Source organism: Leptonychotes weddellii, chromosome 1, assembly GCF_054177405.1.
Source record: "Leptonychotes weddellii isolate Sample4059 chromosome 1, ASM5417740v2, whole genome shotgun sequence".
Classification (NCBI taxonomy): Eukaryota; Metazoa; Chordata; class Mammalia; order Carnivora; family Phocidae; genus Leptonychotes; species Leptonychotes weddellii.
In genome coordinates, this window is record NC_138369.1 from 32,575,703 (window position 1) to 32,597,682 (window position 21,980).

At 41.5% G+C, this 21,980-nt stretch overlaps 1 protein-coding gene across 6 annotated transcripts in view; it reads right to left on the reverse strand.

The window, feature by feature from the left end:
• Nucleotides 1-21,347, reverse strand: part of FOXP1 (forkhead box P1) — a 167,484-nt gene extending 146,137 nt beyond the window's left edge. For 5 of the 6 annotated variants that reach the window (XM_081820708.1, XM_081820691.1, XM_081820709.1 and 2 more), the window contains exons 1-2: nt 21,147-21,347; nt 2,593-2,694 (exon numbers count right to left, since the gene is read on the reverse strand). In XM_081820708.1, the coding sequence (XP_081676834.1) occupies nt 2,593-2,694; nt 21,147-21,332 (288 nt within the window). In that variant the 5' untranslated portion in view covers nt 21,333-21,347. The remainder of the gene's footprint in view (nt 1-2,592; nt 2,695-21,146) is intronic. The other variant, XM_081820720.1, reaches the window with a different exon arrangement.
• Nucleotides 21,348-21,980: the final 633 nt, after the last annotated feature.

Consider the following 21,980-nt stretch of genomic DNA (forward strand, 5'->3'; position numbering starts at 1 on the left):
AATGGGCGAGATCTCTTGAAATGTGAAGGTTATTCCTTCCGCGAATCACTGAGTCTCCATACATATTTTGAGAAGGAGGTAGTATATACCATGTGACCTAGGCTAGTAATTTCTCCTCTCTGTTTGTGGAAGGCCAGCCAACCTAATAAAGCCTGGTGAATCTGCATGACCCTACCAGGCAGCTGACAAGACGCAGTCTATGATGCACATGACGCACACACACATACAGCCAGTCAACCAACTCTTTATTTCCCCCCCGCCCCAATCAGCTCTTAAAGCTGGTCTAAATTCTATGCTTGTCAACTCTCCCACGGAGGGGTAGGAAGGGACTCAAAACATCTTATTTAGCAAAACCAGCATTCAAGATGGCCCCCTCGCCCCGCACTTTTTATACAGACTGAAGTGCTCAGCAGAATGTGTTAGGTTGGTTTTGACACTGTCTTTGCCAAGAAAAATGAAGCTCTCTGTATCATACTCTTCTGGTGGCTAAAAACCTTATAACGGGCAAGAAAAAGAGCCCTCCAAAGGAAATCCCCTGAAACTTTACTTCATATATTTAGCCCTAAAGCAACTTCGTTCATCTTGGAAAAGAAGTTACCTAAAAATGCCATATGTCTTTAAAAAGCAAGTATGAGGGAATATAAGTCTAGTATAAAAAAATTACATATGATATTCAATACTGAAGAGCAGTGCATCAGACAGATTGTGTATGTGTGTACTTTTTAAAATTATCCCTAACCAAAGCTCTACTACGTGTAAGATTCCCACCTCCCCCCAATAATATATTGTCATTTTTCCAATGCACTTGAGGTCTGATAAATTCAAGAGGACTCACAGTATTTTTAAGGCTGTTAGAGCTCCAAGAGGGAGGCAAAAAGAATGGACAGTCATTTGAATCACTGAGTGACAGGCTGGGCTAGTTCCCTGTATACATTAATAAATTAGAATTTTAATTGTGTCTCTGTCTGCAGGAGATGCCCCAGCACTTTAATATGTACCAACAATTGGCTATGTTCTGGAATCTGCAATGTGGCCTCTGCAGCTGACCTCTGAAACACAATTCCCAGTCTGACTACGGAAACTGTTCAGTTTGATCCTTTCAACTTATTTGAATCCTGACAAATAAGCTCACAGCTGAAAGGTCAACCCAGTCATATTTCATCCTCCAGAACTGTTCTTAAGACATCTGCACAACAAAGCACTTCTTATTAGCACCTGACATGGGACCTCAATGGCACTATATCTCATTAAAAATGTCCCCAGCACTTACACACATGACAAGGCCTATGGATTGGTGATGACGATTTACCAAATAACTAACTGGTTTTGGAAGTGTTAGTCAACAATGCACATGGTCATCCAACTGTTCCCATCCAGTGTTACTTTACTGCCAAACTTGCCCTAGACAGTGACGGCTTCCCAAGTAGATGTAGAAGAACTAGGACTTGTTCCCCAAACATCAGTTAGATCTTTGCAGGATAATTTGGGAACTGATGTTGGTTCACTCTGATCTGAGAAAAGTAAACACAAGCTGGAATTTGGGTTGACCTCATGGTCAAAGTCACTGGAGCCAAGTTATACCCAACAGCTACCATTTACAAGTTTTGTCCCCAAATGTCCAGTGTGAGAAACTCATCTTTACTTCCTGTTTTGAGGATGCCCACTCTGAGCTATGGAAGCAGTTGAATCACGTAGTACCTGCAAGTGTCCTGTCTCAGATGTGAGCACGAACACCCTCCATCAAGTTTCTTTGAATTTTCTGTTACAATTTTCTACTCCAAGTCAAAAATCCAAATTAGATTTTTATGAACTCCTTTTTCTACTCTGTTAGCCCCTGCCCCCAATAGGGCTGAAATCAGAAGTTGCTAAAACAGTCTTTTTTGAAACCTTTACAAAAAAAGTGCCTGCCATTTTTCATTAATGATCCAGAAATATTCTGAAAACATCCACTAAAGAACAAAATAGGTATTATATTGATGACTAGGTATAGTAAAAGTACTGTATCTTCCTCAGTCCTCCTAACAGTTCTTGATACAATTGACACTTTGGGACGAATGGTTCTGTGCTGTGGGGGATCTTCCTGTGCAGTGTAGGACCAATTAAGTAGTATCCCTGACCTCTCTATTTAGTTGTCAGGAGCACCATGCCCCCCCTGGGATAACCAAAAATTTTCTCTAGACATTGCCCTTTGTCCCTTGGTGGGGTGGGGGGAGGGTAAAATCACCCCCAGTTGAAAACCACTGCACTAAAGTTATGGGTGTGGGTATCGCATTTCCAGCCCCATCATGAGAGAATGAGGTGACCTATCTTGAGTACCAGGAATTTTTTCTCCTTGGTGCTACACGATGCTTATTAAGCAACCCACACCTGCAACTACTCATCCTATTACATCAACTCATTAGGAGATCTTCTTCCCAACAAACACACTCTTGGTTGAATAGACATTTTTTCCGAAATGTCATCCTCTGCTGGTAAACCAAAAAATGCACCTTCTGCAGAAGATTTTCATACGTGATTTGCAACTCCCAACACAATCCACTTCTCAATGGCTTATAGGGTATAATGTCAGTTTTTTCAAAAAAGAATAATCACCTGAAGGGCTGGTTGTTTGTCATTCCTCTTGGGAGATTTTAATCCACTAACTTGCTGCTGTTGTTGCTGCTGAAGGAGAAGCTGTCTGGCCACTTGAAGTGCCTGGAAGGAAAAATGGAAGAAACACGTTTGTGTGAGTACCCATGTTCGGGGATTCCTTCACATAAAGGATTCCAGGAAGTACAATTTAGGATGGGATCCTGACTTTCACATTTCCAGGCAAATGAAACAGCCAACAAAACTTCCCACCAGTCTAAGTTGGGAAACTTTCCACATTTGGTTTACGTTTTCTTAGATGGAGTCAGTGTCATAGCCAGCTCCTTAGGCATCACAATCCACCCAAGCAGATGCTTTATTCCTGCCATCAATGTGACAGAAGTTGGACCACGAATGACTGGGACCCTGAGGAAGGAAGGCAGAGCAGCAAGGAAGGACCTGGACAAAAGACACAAATTTAGGAGACAACAATGGGGCTCTTTTTGGAGGGACCTTCATCCTCCAATATTTCTTGGGGGAACTTGAGAGCTCAAGTCAAAAGTTAAGACTTTGACCTCTTCTGAGTCCAAATAAAGAGGAGAAGCTAAATGGTGAAACACGCTATGGATAAAGGTATGTGAGAAGGAAGATCAAATAAGGTAAGATATACCGAGGATGAACTGAAGAGACTGTGTAAGAAAAAAAAAAAAAGTAGCAAATGTGACCTCTAGCTCAATTCAAAAGGTACAATCTGTACCTGTGAACAAAACTAATCATGCCTAATACAAAACAACTCTTTTAAGCTCGTAACATAGGTGGTTTTATTTAAAGGCAGAAACTAAAGCAGTAATATGAACCGGGGATAAAGCAAAAGGTAAATAGAAGAGTCCTCCCAAGTGCAAAATACAGACTGACCAATCTTTTTTTAAAAGCTCAAGTAAAAAAAGAAAAAAAAAGTGTCATCAAGAAACCCTCATGAGAACATCTACTGTCAAAAATAATAGCCACACCTTTCCAAAGAGGGCAGCAGGATCAGCAAGAGAAGACTGAAGTTTGCAGACAATGTGCTAGAAAATCACACGAGAAGTTAGGCTATTCGAGTTAATTTGGCTGAGAACCAAGAATGTTCATGTGCAAGACATGTCAAGAATGTTCATTAAATGATGTGCTTAGAGTTTAGAAACAGAATGGGATTTCTTGGGGATTACATCAGTAATAATTTCTACATAGTAACTAATTATTTGTGCCTAAAAGAAGATGCACCGGTAGGTGTGGTCACCACAGCAAAAGGATCTGATACTAGAAGTCTTTGAAAGTGTGCATAATGGACTTAGGATGGTAGTGTGTTTCTCAAAGAGAAGTAAAGACTTCATTCGTATAAGAAAATAATGTACATAGTTTCAAAAAATGTTACAGTGACACCATGGAATGAGGGAAAGGTAGGATGTCCTGAAGGGCCCTGTGCACTGAACTCAGGGGGAAGGGAAAAGAGAGTGGTCAAGAAGATGGATCGTTCATGAACAGACACCTAGAAATGCCGAATCAGCAAGAGTAGTACTTCTAAAAGAACAACTTCACTAAACTGAGCTCATAACTGTACTACTGTAACAAAGAGTATTTTTTAGACATTTGATAAGGTTGAACGGTGCCTTTGTGTCTAAAAGGCACAAAGGGAGGCAATGAAACAGATGCACAGATAAATGGGTGACAAAGGAAAGATCTTGGGAAAGATGGAACCTTCCCGTCCCACCTCCCTAGGACACCCATCCCCTTGTCCCAGGGAGGCCTTCTGCCTACTGAACTCACCACCAACAACCCTTCAGATGTAATGTACAGGCTATTTCGTCTGTGAAGGGAGAGACATGTTCGAGAAAGCCTGCCTGGAAGAGCCTCCAGAAGAGAGGCTGTCTGAGAGGGGCATCTGGAAGCCAAGACGCCTGGGAGAGTTGCCCGAGACTCCAGCCTGCTGTCTCTGAGGAGGATTCACCATCACTGGACTCCGGGTTTCCTTGTCTCCTTGGAGACGCTCAGTACATGCGTAGGTGTAAAAGTGGGCAGAGTGAGGATTTCATTTATATCATATAAGAAAAATAGTCCCCTTTGCAAGGTGCCTGCAGGAGCAAAAGCCTCTCCTCCTACTATATATGTTCTCTTAACTATTTCACATGAGGTAGTCTTACAGCTTTTTAATGTAGAAAAGGGAACTGCTACATAGTCTAAGTGCTTGCTTCAGAGTTTCCCGAGTAATGAACGGATCAGCAAAGAAGGGTCTGGCTGTTACCTGGAAAGGCAGGCAGAGGAACTGTAGAGGACAAGGAAAAGAGTGCAGAGGAAGACACGGTAGGGAAGAGGAGAAAGGTTAGGGACATTCGAGACTAAGACAGAGCAAGCAAAGCAAAGCAAAATGACGCAAACTCCGTAGTCACAAATCTTTGTTAAAATTATTTACCATATTTCACCAAGTATTTGGAGAACAGGTATTCAGTTTTTAAATAACCAAGTCTCAGAGAATCTGTACAGTGAACTCCTCATTTTGGCAAAAGGGATGGTATTTAGTGTTTTTTTAAAGATTTTTTTTTTTTTATTTTTTTTATTTATTTGTTTGAGAGAGAATGAGAAAGAGCAAGCACATGAGAGGGGGGAGGGTCAGAGGGAGAAGCAGACTCCCCGCCGAGCGGGGAGCCCGATGCGGGACTCGATCCCGGGACTCCAGGATCATGACCTGAGCCGAAGGCAGTCGCTTAACCAACTGAGCCACCCAGGCGCCCCTTTAGTGTCTTTTTAAAACACACACACACACACACACAACTATTCTTATGTTCTCATAAGTGTACTTGAGCAAAAGAAAGTATAGGACTCAAACCTAAGTTTTCAATGAATGTTTACTGAGCTGGCTCTATACATTTCAAAATTGGCTAGTGAAATCCTTGCAATTATTTTACTGGTTTTAAGGGGGGAAAAAAGTCATTTAGGTGTACAACATCTTTTTTTAGACCCAACGTGGAGCACATGAACTTAAATAATCATGTAATGAACTCCAGCTACCTTACAGCATTTCATACCGAGCCCTGCTAAAGAAGATACTCAAAGACAGCAGCACAGGGAGAAAAGGCTTAGGAACTTGTAGGAACACAAGTGATATTTCAGTCAAACTACCAAAGAGAGAATACAAGATGGACATATGTGCAAACTGGCTTCCAAATTTTCTTCTCAAAATGAAAGCAAATATGCAAAATAATGTCAAATATCTGGGATGGAGAGGCAATACTAGTAGAAATTATTCACCTCGATCTGAATTGTTATGGATTGTGCCACAATAATTCCCTGGCCTTATCCTGATTATGGGAACAAAGTTGGAGCAAAGTATTAAACCTATCCTCCCCAACCCCTAAATCAACTGAGGTCTCAACAAGCATATTAAAAGATAATTTATTAGAACTTATAAAGTGCTGTGAAATCAACCACCAAAGGGCATTTGCTTTTCCGATTTCCAGTGTATGTAAATCACTGAATCTAGATTTTAAATTGTCATAAAAAAGAAGAGAAATAAATCCTTAGTGTACAAGACTACACATTTGAGCATTATCATTATAATATGAGCTGGATTACATAACTTATAATATGAATCTCTGGTATTACTGCTTGTAGAAAGTCAAAAATGTTTACTGTCCTGTTCATTGTTGGTCGGTGGAAAATTTGGAATGACTGATGGGATCCCCTTTGGAAACTGCACCAGAGAACACTAGTTACCCATACATGATTACTTGATAGCCAGCCTCAGAGATATGTTCCAATACAACTGAAGAGTGAGGATGGACTTTTCTTATTTTTACAACCATGTCTCAATCCCATATGGAGAGAAGTTACATTATCCTGTTTGAAGATAAATGAGATCCTTTGGATACAGAATAAAAAGATGCATAGATATGTGTTTGTGTGTGTATGAGGGAGAAGAAAAGAGGGTTAGTGAGGGGAGGGGAGAGAAAGAGAAAGAATATGAATAAATGAAAGAATTTCTCTTTTAAGAAGCAAGGATCAACTCTGACTCAAGTTCCAGACCAACTGCTAAGTAAATAACTTAAAAGGCCCCATCCCATCTCTGAAGACCTTTTACTATTGATGGTGGTTCCTGGGCTGGGTTGAGTCAACACTTCCTTTATAAAAGATGTGACAATTGCTTGGCACTGACAACTTGGTGCTGTATTGAGTGCTAGGCTCAGGTTTCAAGAAAGACATAGTTTGAAGATGTCATAGAAAGGGGGTGACCGATAAAACCAGGCACTTAAAGCCCAGAGGCACACACTCACATCTGTTTTCCTCCAATGGATAAAATAAATGGATCTGTGAGCTAACAGAGGAAAGGGTTGGAAGGCATGCATGGACTGTCTTCATCTGTGGACAGAGCCTCCCTCTCTGCCTTGGCTACCATCTATGCCCCCATCGGTACAAGGGGTCAAAGTTGCCTTATGATCAACACTCCATGGGCCACAAGCAGCTCAGAGTACTCAAAGTCAGGGAGTGGGTACTTCGTTGCTAGTTTGGCAGGCCATGCTCTTATGCTAACTGGGGCCTGGGCATTTCTGACACACCTTCGATTCTACTGGTTCAAAATTATGTCATTCTCTCGAGGGCCTTCACTTTCTTAGTAAGTGCCATCTGTTATTTACAAATTATGCTTATACATACGCATCTTTACAACTTTTGAGCTATTTATAGCTGAAGTTCAGAGCAGGTGTTTATACTTTAGGGGCTAGGTATCCCCATGTTTAGCATGTTTATTAAGGTAGCCAATGTTCAAAAACATGTTTACTATATTTTAAGAAACAGCAATAAGTTTATATAAAATATGATTTGAATAAGCATGCACATATACATAAAGCAAACTGGGAGAAGGAGAAAACCTTCATGCAAGTTTTTACACAACACTCGGTGATGAGGCCTGAGATAAGCACTGATATTTGGAGGTCCTCAAAAAAAGGACTAACCCCCATGTTTTAGGTCCCAGATCAGCAACCTATAGCCCGTGGACCAAATCCCCCTGATCAGCTGTTAGTGTTCAGCCCATGAGATGAGAATGGTTTTTATGTATTTAAATAGTTGGGGAAATAATAAAAGGAAGAATATTTTGTGACATGTGAAAAGTATATGGAATTCGATTTTCAGTATCCACAAATAAAGTTTTATTGGAACACAGTCATGTTTGTTTCATTACATACTGTCTATGGCTGCTTTTGTATCACAAAGCAGAGTTAAGTACTTTCAACACAGACCGTATGGTCCACAGAGCCTAAAATATTTCCTATCTGGCCCTGTACAGGGAAAGTTTGCCAAGCCATGCCTTGGGTTGCTATCTGTATTCTGAGATTCCCCGAAGATGCCACTGGACACAATTTTATAAAAACAAAGCTTGCCATCAGTTGCCCAAAATTAGCTTAGAAGGTAGCTGACGTGCATGGACCTTACTAATGCACTGTTCTTAAAGCTCAAAGTCCTATTTGATTTTCCAGAAAGAACTGGGACGTGAAAACAAAATACATCAGTGTGCTTCTGCAACTATTTAAAACGAGTTGCCAACTTTGAATATGTGTTTCTTCTCACAGATAATTTACACCAGTTCAGAGTGAATCTCCTCAATTGGGTGTGAGGTCCCGAACACCATCAGAATGAAGACAGCATGCACTATTGGCCAGTGGAGAAATGTCGGTTATTTCCTGTCTGCCCTGACAAGTTGTCCCACTTCCAGCTTCAAAGGCTGCTCTGAGTCAGCCACCCTTCCTCTAATTTCTTTTCCTAGACTCTCCCCACCCTCAAGATCAAACCTGTTTCTCAGATAATTTCCCAGGCTAATCAACAGTCACTGTGTGTATGGGGGTGGGAGGAAAAGCTAGCAATAAAATGCAGCATGGGAAGCTTAGGAGGAAAGAAATCATGTTCTCTTCTTTATTTCTCAACCTCTTGATGCGCCTCAGAGTACCTCTAGAGAGCTTCTCTCCCCCCATAAAATAATCTGCTATCTTGGTGCGACCCAGCAACTAACTACCATCTTAACAAGAGTGCTCATCATTTAACACAATCTAAGGATCCCACTGTAGCCAGACCTGGGACTGAGTATGCAGAGAAATTCCATCACGTCCTCCCTTTATTTTTTATTTATTTATTTATTTTTTAACGATTTTATTTATTTGACAGAGAGAGATAGTGAAAGCAGGAACACAAGCAGGGGGGGCAGAGGCAGAGGGAGAAGCAGACTTCCCGTGGAGCGGGGAGCCTGATGCGGGGCTCGATCCCAGGACCCTGGGATCATGACCTGAGCCGAAGGCAGACGCTTAACGACTGAGCCACCCAGGCGCCCCTCACCTCCTCCCTTTAGACATAGTAATCACTCCAGGGCAGGATGGAAAGAACATTTGTGGGTCACTTAAAAAAGAAAGGACAGTGGCTGATAGGACTAGATGTGTAGATGTATTCACACAAAATCAACAGCACTCCAAGGCAAGTTCTCCAATAGGAATGCCAAAGGTGGGAAAAGTCATTTACAAATGGAGCACTTGGTTATCACAGGAAAATGGAAAAGTAAGCTAATCTCATAGAGGGATTTGCCCCAAGGAAAGATTCTGATTGATTGTGTAAATATTAGATATAAAAAGAAAGCACTGTAACAGATCAAGTCATGTTAATAGCGTCATAAGTAAAAAACAATAAGAAAAACCACTTCCCCCATTAAAATTTTAATATATGGGGGCAACAACCATCAAAAAATCATCAGAGAGCCTTTAACAGTCTCTTTGCACCAGTCACTGTTTGATCTATTTGATGAGAATCCAAGTAAGGGTATAGACTCTGTACATTCAGGTGGGGGAGACAGCAAAGCCTTAGATCCCCTGGGATACTGGATTTGAATCAGTGACCTAGAAGGGAAAGATTCCATGTTGCTTCAGCCATCCTGAGAGTCCTAACAGCTGGAGAAAGTATTGTATACTCTGAGAGCATTCCATAATAGCTGATATTTAGATAGGGATGGATTATCTCAAAATGTTCCACAGTCTTTGCAAATGAGTTTATGAGACAATATCTAGATAGACATGATGAAAAATTGGAGCAGAGACAACCCCATGTCTACAGAACTGGAACATTATGTTTGAGTTGAAATCCAAAAGGACAGGAAATGAAAAAGTCCAAGATATCTACTGACACGGTCCTACCTGCACAAGGAAGTATGGCCATGGGCAGTGTCATCCACGGGTGTGGGGGTCGGGAGAGAAGAGGCCAGGAAACAGCATCCCTCCACCACCTGGGCCACTGTAATTTCTTTATCATCCTATACCAACCGGGACCTCCACCTTCTACATCTACTCAAGCTGGGTTTCCCAAATCTTTACTGACACGACTTTCTGTTCTTCACACTACACACAGGATGGTTATCACTGCTATGACACTTAATACTTAAGTTCTTCACTTCGGCTTTACTTTAAAATGTATCAAATAAGGTAAAGACCTGACATGGGTATGTTGGGAGTTGGGAGTTTTTTTTCATGCTGGCAATCAATTAGAGTGTGTTTTCCTAGAAGAAAAGGTGACAGACAGTATTGTCTTTCCTTCTTTCTTCCTTCCTTTTTTTTTTTTAAGAACTGGGTTGAAGGAGAACAGAGCTGGTCACTGTTGTGCCATGCCATGATTTGCCAGCATTCGTGCCCTAGGGTTCAAACACGATCCCATGCCCCAAGTACGGACACAGGACACGGACACAGAAATACCAGAAGGAGGTATTCTGCTACAAGTCCCACCCCCAAAGGAAACCTAGGGGCAGAAAGGGGTCAGAAAACCCTATATTTACTTGCAGTTATGAGTAGTTTTTATTATTTAAGTATCCACATAGAGGATACTTGCCGTCAAAGAAGGTAAAGGTTAGGAATTTTCAAGAGACAAAAAGAAAAAGGGTATCTATGATCCTCTTGCAAAATCAGCTGAAATAAGTTTAATGGCTATAAACAGTCAGGAAGTCTGTTTGAAGTCTCATATAAGGGGAGACAAAAACCCCGGCCATCATACTCCTACTCCATCTACCTATTAACATAGGGCCCTATAACCACCTTGTTGAGGCACTGGCTGGCTGCTCCCTGCTGGAGCCAGTGCCAGACGCTGAATCACCACCGAGTCTCCGGCACCTGAGTTGTCTTTGGAGGGAGTCCATCCAAGCGCTGCCCAAGCCTGAGCCTGTCTAGCTTGAACGAGTCAGCAAGACCACAGCCTGGGGCGCCATGACCGTAGGCAACACTAGCATTGCAATGAAGTAAAACAGAAGTCAAGTTTATTAGCAAATGTCTAAAATGTTAAGTCAGGTGCTGCTTCAAACCCGTTTCTCCTCGTTAAGGAAGGACCAGATTGTGCCCCCAAAGAAATAAATACATGGGCCCATTTCTTCTCCAAGTTCCCAAAGTAGAAAATATGGGGGGGGGGGAGTGTCAACTGCAAGGATAAATGAATCAAAAGGATCTATTAACTTGCTGTATTAACCTGTTGCTTTCTGCAATTGTCTTTTATGGGGATGCAGCCCAGCAACTCTCATGAATAATCCAGATTCGTATCTTTTTGAACCTTTGTGATGAGACCTGCTAATTTTGAAGCCTGCAGAAGAAGAACCCGGCTAGAGTCATGTTCAAAATAATAGAGAGGTTTCTATGATTTTATTACTAACACTGAACCTAGTTTCTGCTCAAACAAATATGGTGCTGTATTCCTTTGCTCCTTCTAAGTCACACATACTTGGGATGACTTATGAATGCTTTGCTTCGCAAAATACTTTCCTTCCCTTACCTGAACATTGGAAAAAGAAGCAAAAGTGAAAGCCAATTTAGAGACAATATTCTAGCCGAGATGAAAGACAAAAAAAAAAAAAAAAAGAAAAGAAAAAAAAGAAATCGAAGTGGAAAGAGAGGAAAGACCCAAACCAGACTAATAATCTAAAATTTGGACTACTCACTCTTGGCCAAAGTTAACTAGGACAAAAATTATAATAATTATCATCATCATCTCCAATAATTTACATTTCTCAGGGCAGTTACTACAAATAGTGAAGATTACACTAGTATAACAATTTAAGAAATAAGTATCATCTAGACACAGCGGGGAGTGTAGTAACTCCCTGCATTTAGGGTACTAAAATAAAAACAATGTATTGAATTGCTTACCATGGGCCAGGCACTATGCCAATTAGTTGCTTTAGACTTACTATCTTCCTTCTTGTTCGCAACATCTCGAAAGGAAGCAGGGCAAGGTTTTATGATTACCGATTTCAAGTGGAAAAATCACGAGATGGTGAGGTTCAGTGACTTGCCCAAGGTCACAAGTCTAGTAAACGGCTAGGACAAAAAAACAAAAACGAACAAACACTGTCTCACGCCAACTTGACACTCACATTCTACCAAGGTCACTGGTTAGACCAAATATGGCTGCAGGTAATTCTGGCAAAGGGATATGCAGTCCTACAGAGCCAAACATGCATGAACGAACGCAGGTCCTTTTGTTTTCAGGATGAAGGGAAAGGCCTCTTCCCAGTATCACATCTTTTAATGTAACTTTACCTGCCTCTTTTCCCCACACAAAAGACTTGCTTTCTTCAACCAGATCCTTCCATTCCCAGGACTTCTGGAGCCATGGCTACATCTGCAAATTTGCCCTCCCCTTCGCTGCCCACATTTATAAGGCATCTGCGTGTCTTCTCCATTTAAATTCTACTTTTTCCAGACAAATACTGCATGATCTCACTTACATATATACGCAATCTAAGAAGGTCGAACTCCTAGAAGGAGAGTAGAATGGTGGCTGCCAGAGATTAGAGGGTGGGAAATGGGGAGATTTTGGTCAAAGGGTACAAAGATTTAGTTAGTTATGCAGGATGAGTATGTACTAGAATTCTTATGCACAGCATGGTGCCTGTAAATAATACCGTATTGTGTGCTTGAAATTTGCTAAGAGGATATTTCTTTTTCTTTTTTTTAAAGATGTATTTGTTTATTTGAGAGAGAGAGAGAGAGAGCAGGGGGAGGAGCAGAGGGAGAGGGAGAAGCAGACTCTGCGTGGAACCCGACATGGGCTCCATCTCCCAACCCTGAGATCATGACCTGAGCCAAAATCAAGAGTCAGGTACTCAACCAACTGAGCCACCCAGGCACCCCACTAAGAGGATACTTCTTTTTTCTTTTTAAATTATCATATAATGTATTATTTGTTTCTAAGAGGATACTTCTTAAGTTAAAACTCATTATACACACAAAAGGGTAACAATGTAGAGTTGACAGGTAAGTTAGTTCCAGTGTGGTGATCTTTTCACAATGTATATATATGTATAAAAACATCAAGTTGTATACTTTAATTCATATACAATTTATTTATGTCAAAGATATCTCCATAGAGTTGTTAAAAAATTAAAAAATTAAATTAAAAAATTAATAAATTCTACCTTTTCCTAAAAACTCTGCTTATAATCTAATTCTTTCCAGCAGCAGTGTTCCAGGATGTCCTCTGACCTAAGGGACTAATGTTAGCTGTGAATCCCTGTAGTGCCCTGAGCTTCTACGGCTGTGATAGCAAGCCCCAAGCAGGCAGACTGGAAGGAATGAATGCACCTAGCTACACCTGTTCTCCCTCACACTGGGCTTCACCTCTTTACCTATCCGAGTTCATCCAGCTTCTCTTAGGTTACTGATGCTGTTGCCATCATCCATTGATGCTCATTCCTTCCTCAAGCCCTGGTAGGGACAAGCGCCCCGTTCTCTGGTTCAGCTGGGCCAAGGCTGGAATTTTTCAAAAAGAGCATTTCATAATGCCAACGACAGAGAGGCTGAACTGAAAGAGTACAGATTTCTTCTCATAAATGAATGCAAGTCCAGCATAGCTCAGGCGCTGAAGAGCTGTGTCTTTGCTCTGCCTTCATTAAGTTAGACCCATCTCTCCCACCTACCTGGCATGGCTTTCAGATCCAGCCTGATTGCTGGCCCATGTTTTTTTTTAACCCACTGTGGATTCTCACACTCTGCTATAAGCACTTGCTTTTTGTTGGGAGGGGAGTATTAAATCACTGTAATCTTTTATTTATTTATTTATTTATTTATTTATTAAAAAAGATTTTTATTTATTTATTTAACAGAGAGAAACACAGCGAGAGAGGGAACACAAGCAGGGGGAGCGGGAGAGGGAGAAGCAGGCTTCCAGCTGAGCAGGGAGCCCGATGCGGGGCTCGATCCCAGGACCCTGGGATCATGACCTGAGCCGAAGGCAGACGCTTAACGACTGAGCCACCCAGGTGCCCCCACTGTAATCTTTTAAAAAAAGATTTTATTTTTATTTATTTGAGAGAGAGAGAGGTGGAGGGAGAGCAGGAGGGAGAGGGAGAGAGAATCTGAGGCAGACCCCATGCTGAGCACAGAGCCTGACGCAGGGCTTGATCCCACGACCTCAAGATCATGACCTGAGCGGAAACCAAGAGTCGGATGCTCAACTGACTGAATCACACAGTAGCCCCACTATAATCTTTTATTAAAAAACATTTTATCGGGGCGCCTGGGGGGCTCAGTTGGTTGGGCAGCTGCCTTCGGCTCTGGTCATGACCCTGGAGTCCCTGGATTGAGTCCCACGTCGGGCTCCCTGTTCAGCGGGGAGTCTGCTTCTCCCTCTGACCCTCCCCCCTCTCATGTGCTCTCTCTCTCATTCTCTCTCTCTAATAAATAAAATAAAATCTTTAAAAAAAAAAAACATTTTCTCTGGATGCTTTTTTCCTCTTAGTTTTATTGAGATACACTTAACATATAATACTATAATTTTTGGTGTACACCATGGTGATAGATTAGACATATATAGGTATGTTTTGATATCTATGTGCTATAAAGATATACAGATAGATAGATATCTCAAAATGACTACCATAGTAAGTTTAATTAACATCTATCACCTTACATAGTTACAATCTTTTTCCTTATAACAAGAACTTTTAAGATCTACTCTCTTAGCAACTTTCAAATATATGATACAATATGGTTAACTTCAGTCACCATGCTGCATATTACAGGTGAAGAACTTACTTATCTTAAAACCTTAAGTTTGTAGCTTTGGACAACCTTTATTCCCCTGCCCACCTCTCACCCCCACTCCCCACCTCTGGCAATCACCAATCTGTTCTGTTTCTATGGGTTTACTTACATTAGATTCCACATATGAGTGAGATTATGCAGTATTTGTCTTTCTCTGTTTGACTTATTTCACTCAGCACAGTGCCCCTAAGGCCCATCCCTGTTGTTGCAAATGGCAGGATTTCCTTCTTTTTTATGGGTGAATAATAGTCCGTACATACCACATTTTCTTTATCTAGTCATCCATCAATGGACACTTAGGTTATTTCCTTGTCTTGGCTATTATAAATAATGCTGCTATGAATGTGGCAGTGAAGGTATCTTTTTGAGGTAGTGATTTCATTTCATCTGGATATATATCCAGAAGTGGAATTCATGGATCATATAATAGTGCTATCTTTATTTTTTTTATTTTTTATTTTTTTAAAGATTTTATTTATTTGACCGAGAGAGATACAGTGAGAGAGGGAACACAAGCAGGGGGAGTGGGAGAGGGAGAAGCAGGCCTCCTGCCAAGCAGGGAGCCCGATGTGGGGCTTGACCCCAGGACCCTGAGATCATGACCTGAGCCGAAGGCAGACGCCCAACGACTGAGCCACCCAGGCGCCCCAATAGTGCTATTTTTAATTTTTTATGGAACCTCCATACTGTTTTCCACAGTGGCTGCATCAATTTAACATTCCTACCAACAGTGCACGATGGTTCCCTTTTATCCACATCCTCGCCAACAATTGCTATTTCTTGTCTTTTTGACAATAGCCATCCTAACAGCTGTAAGGCACTATCTTCCTATGTTGTGATTTGCATTTCCAAATAACTGTATTCTTAAACCTGCTTTGGTTCCTGGTTAATGGGGATGGGGAAGATAATGACGAAAGTTGTAATTTTTTGACTGTTTATTACCAAACAGGTACTGAAGAGTACAGACACATTATCTCATTTAATTTTCATAATTCTTTGAGGGATTATTACACCCAGTTAAGTGACGCCTGGGTGGCTCAGTCAGTGGGGCATCTGACTCTTGACTTCGGCTCAGGTCATGATCTCAGGGTTGTGGGATCAAGCCCTGCTTCGGGTTCTGTGCTCAGTGGGGAGTCTGCTTGAGGATTCTCTCTCCCTCTCCCTGCCCCCGTTCATGTACTCTTTCTCTAAAAAAAAATAAATCTTAAAAAAAAAAATCAATTATTACACCCAGTTAACACATACAGAAACACAGAAACAGAGAGGTTAATTATAAGCATTATGTGAAGTGTGCATGGAAAGTCCTTAGCACAGTACCTGTACATGATAATTACTTATTAAATATAACATATTACTACATTACCACATACCTACGAAAATGTGTTTTGTCGAAAGCAAACATTCCTATTTCCCAGTAATCTCAAACAGGTCACCGCCCTCTTTATAGAGACAACGAGAAAACCACAGCACCCTCTGTTGAACCAAAAGGAATCTAAGGCAGACACAGTTCGTTGCACAAAAAGCAGGCTGAGGGCAAGAGGGAATCTGTGATTTGCCCATGGTCACACAGATGACTTGCAGCCAAGAGTCCCGGCTCCTTCTGCTGGCAAAAGCACCTGAACAAGCCTGGCTCTTTCTAACCCTCACCAAGCCCTCAGCAGACCTTGCCCTGACTCTTAGAACAATGAGGCAGGAATGGCTGCCTTGAGGCCGAACAGTGAGCTAGCAGGAGATGATGATGGTCATGCCGCTGCTGCTGGTGAACAAGAAGCTGATCGCTGACACTGAATGCCAACTGTGGGTCTGGCTTGCTTCTGAAGTGCTTTACCTAAACAGAACGTTTACATAATACGCCAAAGGTCATACAGTTTGGATTAGAATCCCTTCACTTGTACTTCGGGAATGACACAACCCAAAATGGCCACTAATCCACAGATCCGTGGATTTGGAATTCTTCCATTCACAGAGATCTAGAACTACGTGCTAAACAGAACAGATCTTTAAGGGAAAAAAAAAATCAGAAATGTTTAGAAGAATTGAATCCACAAAGGTAATCCTATAGGAAGCTTTCTGAAGATTTTATCTTTTATATAAATATAAATATATATGCATATACTACAGATAGAGAATATGGCAAAAGAAAAATAGATTTGATGGCTCTGGTCAAGGAATTAAAAACATTTTCTGAAAAAGGAGATTAAAAACAAAACTTTGTTCATCAGATGGGCAGCTGTGTTCAGTGAGCTGTGCTCATAGTGTGACAATGATTTTTGGGACTTCCAGTAACCACAGTTTAGCATAAGGTGGAACTTGAGTCTTCACGCATGAAGAAATAGGGATTCTCTGGGAATTTGGGGGAATTACTGACCTGGAGAGAATCACAGCAATTCCAAAGAAAAAGAAGTTAGCTTTAAGAAATATGAATGTATTTACACAGAAGCAGCAAGCATGCTGGTGGAGCATCCACCAGTCGGGATGTGAACCCAGTCTACCTGATTCGAACCCCAGCTCCACCACTGGCTAGCTGTGTGACTTTGGGTAAGTTACTTAACCTCTCTGTGCCTCAGTTTCTTCATCTGTAAGAATGGGAGGAGATAACAGTTCCTGTATCACAATTAATACATGTAAAGTACACAGGCTAGGGTCGGACATTCAGTAAGTGATTCTTCAGTGATTTCAAAAAGCGCTTCATACATGATCACTGATTATGAAAGTAATAAGCTCATGGCAGAAGATAAGGAGGACACATACATTAATTAAGAAAAGAAAAAATAAAGTGTCATATCATCACCTACATATTGGTACATTGTCAACATTTGGGAGTATGCTTAAGGGAAGTAATTTTCTTAAGCAAAACTGGAAATCATATTATTTATGGTCTTTGGAGAATTACTTTTTAAAATTAAAAACACATATTTTAACAGAGAGTTTTCAAATCTAATTTCTATACTCAGGTTCAAATAAACAGTACTGGGGAACTAACAACCTAAATACTACCACCCTACTCTTGAGACTTCTGAAAAAGCTTTCAACAAAAGACTTTAAACAGCAAATGGCACATGACTAATTTTTTCACTGAGCTTAGTAACCATAGCAGGGAAGCTTAAGACACACCAGAATTGAAGAATCACATAGTAACATCTAGAGTTAACAGAATGTTTCAATTTTTTTGCCCCCAAAGCACCCGGCGACAGAGTAACTTCTGACTCAACTTTGCACAGCCAATAAGCAGGGTCTGTTTCTTTGCAAAGAACAAACGAACTTGATTTTTGTGGAAGTTCAATTGCCAACATCATATTGAGTTAATGTGAAATAAAACAAAAATCAAAAATCCCAGCCCGTGCTGTATCTTAAAACAACAAAATTCTCACTTCGACCCTAAATGGATTAAAATTAAGCTTCAATACTCTTCACGGGCTCCTCCTTCCCCACCATCAATACCACGCACTAGCTATATTTTCCAGTCCGGTTTCTTCACGGTAAAACACTTTCTCATGAGACTGCCTGTGGTCAGGGCTGACTATGGCACCGGAAAAATGCTTCTCATGGCATCTAGATCATACCCATTCCAGGTCTAGCCTGACCATTAAGTACAGACACACCCGGAAACTGTAAACTCTTTTAACAACAGGACATTTTCCCACCTCAAAAGTGGGATAATCTTTGCAGCCTACCTATGTCCCAAGGGTGTTCTGAGTATTAACAAGTTAGCATTAGTCAGGCACTTTGATTTCACAAACAAAGGGCTCTGTCCAAGCACAAAGTACGATTATCCAACCCAACCGCCTTTTGGAGAGTCACCCAAGATGACAACAGAGGAGGGAGAGAGGCTCCTGCTTCCATCGCTGCCCTCTCCTGAGTGAAGCCACCTCCCAGTGACATACATGCTGGGCCAGACTGGCGGGGGCTGTGCTATGTTTGAGTGTCTGCTGCATTGTTCCCTTATATAGTCAATGAAGAGGGAATCCCTGTGTGTGCACGTTTCCAATCCACATTCCAAAACAGCATAGGCCACGAAGCAGATTTTCAACTGTGATTTATAGGGCTTGATATGACAGGGCCAGGCACCGTGCTAGGATCATGCCCATCACTTTTTCAGGATGTGGAGGAAAGAGGAAACCTCTGTAGAAAATCATCCTCGAAGTTATTAAAAATGTGCTGGTGTGTGCACATATGTCAGAGCGGGCTTAAGTATAGAGAACATCTACATACAGTTATGCAAACCCCACCCAAGAATTAAAACAATAAAATTATATTTTTGGCGTGCTTGCTTTAAAAATCTACATTTAATGTAGATTGGAGCCTTTTCCTCTGTCTCAGGAGGCCTCGATCTGAGATAATAATCCCGAAGATCATCAATGCATTACATAATACTGAAGTATGGACGGTGTTTTTGAGGGACAATGAGGTACATACACGTGGCTACCTGGCATTATAGTATCTGCCTGGCACCTTTAAAGAGAGGAGCAAGGTGGGTCTCTAATAAATTATGCTGCACACTGGTCACAGAAACTCCAGCTTATTTTCCTTTAACTCAACTGTTCATGTTTAGATCTCAAGTCCAAAGAGAGCATTCAGCAGAAGTGCAAGAGCTACTGATGTGTCTGCACACACATTCACATACACACAGGCGCATCATAAAAGTAGAGCTACTGAGGCAGGCATAGCGAAGCAAAGCATCCAGAAAAGCCTAACTGCTGAACAACTAATCCTGGGAAATCCGGCACCATAAAACCATACACCGCAATAGATTAATTCTCAGTAAAAAGCCTGGTAAATTCTCAGAAGTCAAAAAAGCTCCCGAGTCTCAAGGGTTAACTCACTCGCCTTTTAAAAAAAATGACACATATAATTTCCTTTTATCATAAAACAATGCATTTATTATTTTCTGTATATCTGTTAAAGGGCATGGCTTTCTGAGTGGAAAACAAAACAGAACTTGGTCACATGTTTATTTGCTTCAGCTACTCCCTTCCCCTTCTGATAAATAATCAAACATGCCATCCAGAAAAAACAAAACCAGCGAGCTGGGAAATTTGATGGTCATCAAATAGACTGAGATACCAAGAAGAGCAGCCCACTGTTCCCACACTGAGTTTTCGGCCCCCACACCTACACTAACATCTGAGTAAATACCTCCAGTCACTCTTTCCATTTTCCCTGCAATTACTCCTACTGTTAAACAAATTGTCCCTAAGGCAGTCGCAAACATAATTTTTTTTTTCTGCAAAGGAGAACAACTTCTGAACATTAAAAAAGCCAGCAGAGCAATAGCAACACACACACACACACATACACACTTGCACATGCACACACGCGCGCGCGCACACACACCCGCACTTATTTTATTTATTTAAATATGTCTTCCATGAGCGGTTCGGACAACTACAGAGCTTATTTCTTTCTCTATTCTAACAGATGCTGTTTTAGACAATAAAACTTAAGGATATTTAGTCTGGGGACTAACAAACAAGGTTCAGAGTAATAACAATTCCCTTAAGATCAAAAGAGCTAATTTTCCATTTCCTGTCTATTCCCAGACCAGTACATAGTTAAAAAAAAAAATTAGCACCTGGCTTACCAGTTATAGTGAAGTTGGGGGTCAGGGTTGGGGGAAGGGTGCGGAGGGAGGTGGGGGGGGGAGGCAGAAGGGGTGAGGACATCAGACAGGAAAAGGTGGAACCCTTGAAAAAAAATGTCAAACCATGTGTTAAGAAACTCATTTCACCAGAAAGGGCTCAGAGAGCAATCCCATCCGCTCCTGGACACAGAGCGAAGCAGCAGCCCAGGTCCAAGGGCTTTCCCTGCCATACTAATTACCCACAACGAGAATTTTGAAAAGAGCTTTCCAACATCAAAGTTAACAACCATCGCGGAAAGTGAGGCGGGCTTTCTCTTTCCTTTCGCAGCCCACTCCGTTTAAACAATAGTCGTATGAATGAGATAATGACCGTGCTTGTTTCAGCAGTCTGACTTTTATTGGCATGAAATTGGTACAAATATTATCAAGACCGATTTACAAGTGATGACGGTGTCATGATGCAAACATCAGAGGACAATTCTGCAGAGGCAGAGTTACAAAAGGCACCATCCCTGCACCCTCTCGCCACTTGTAATAACAGGAAGAAAAAGAAGGCAACACAAAACAAAGTCACAAATAAGCAGAGAAGGTTCTAAACTACATTCAAGCTTATAAAACTGTCCCGACGACACTCGGCTGCGTCCTTAGCTGATTATAACCCAAGACCCGTTTGAAAGCAAGAGTGAATTAACAAGGAGTTAGAACCAACCGGTCTTCTCAAATCTCTAAAAAGAAAACTGCCTTTGATGGAGAGAAGAGGGAGGGAGGGGGGTGGGAGAGAAAGCAGTAAACAAGTTGGATCATCTTATTTTGCCCTTCAGAGAATGTCTGCACAGGAGCGGATCCCTAGTTTAAAAGTTTAACCCCACAAAAAATGTTCCTTTTCCTTTTTTTTTTCTCTGGACACTTACAGAGAAAATGAAGAGTTTGACGGAGTGAGCTCGCACTGTCTGCCTTTGGATTTCCGTCTTCTTGCTGTAGATGGGTTCTGGCTGTTTCTGTGAAGCGGGGGTTGCCGAGTGGTAAAAAAGATGTTTGAATAAACAGGAAGTGCTGTGCGGCTGAAGCACACTCGAGGAGAAAACACACTGGAACATTGCCCTTTGTAGGCAACCTCAGGGACGCTTGCCTCCACAGTAGCTGGCTGGGCTCTCACTAAATGACAAAGAAACCACAAGAATTCCTCAAGTAATTCTTCACTTTCAAAGTTGAAAGATCAGTTGGAGCTTGCAGGTAATTTTCAAAGTTGCATTTAGCACTTAAAGAAATCTATTAATGCTACACGTATCTAAATCACTCCAGGTCTGCAAGCAGCGACATAGCATCAGAAGTGTGCCCTGGCCAGACCGAGCCCTCGCCAAAAGGCTCATTCGTGCAGACAAATACACACCGACAGTGTTTCGGGAAACCTGCTCTTGAGATATTTTTGTGGTGACATTTACATAGGCAGGATGCTTTTCAAAAATAAAAAAAAATAGGGAAGAAAGAAAGAAAATCCAGATTCTACAGACTTTAGAGGAATTTGTCACATGTATTTTTAAAGAACATATCGTCCCACATTCCCGGGATATGCCCTTGATCTTGCTTTTGCTGCTTTTCCTTTACATTTTCCTTCTCTGCAATCAACCAAACTACCTGTTTATCTCCAGATGCCTAGCTTGTCTACTCGAACACTCCTTAACCCGCCCCAAACTAATTATCAGAAGTCCTGTCTTCCGTCACCCGAGTAACTTGACAGATGCTGT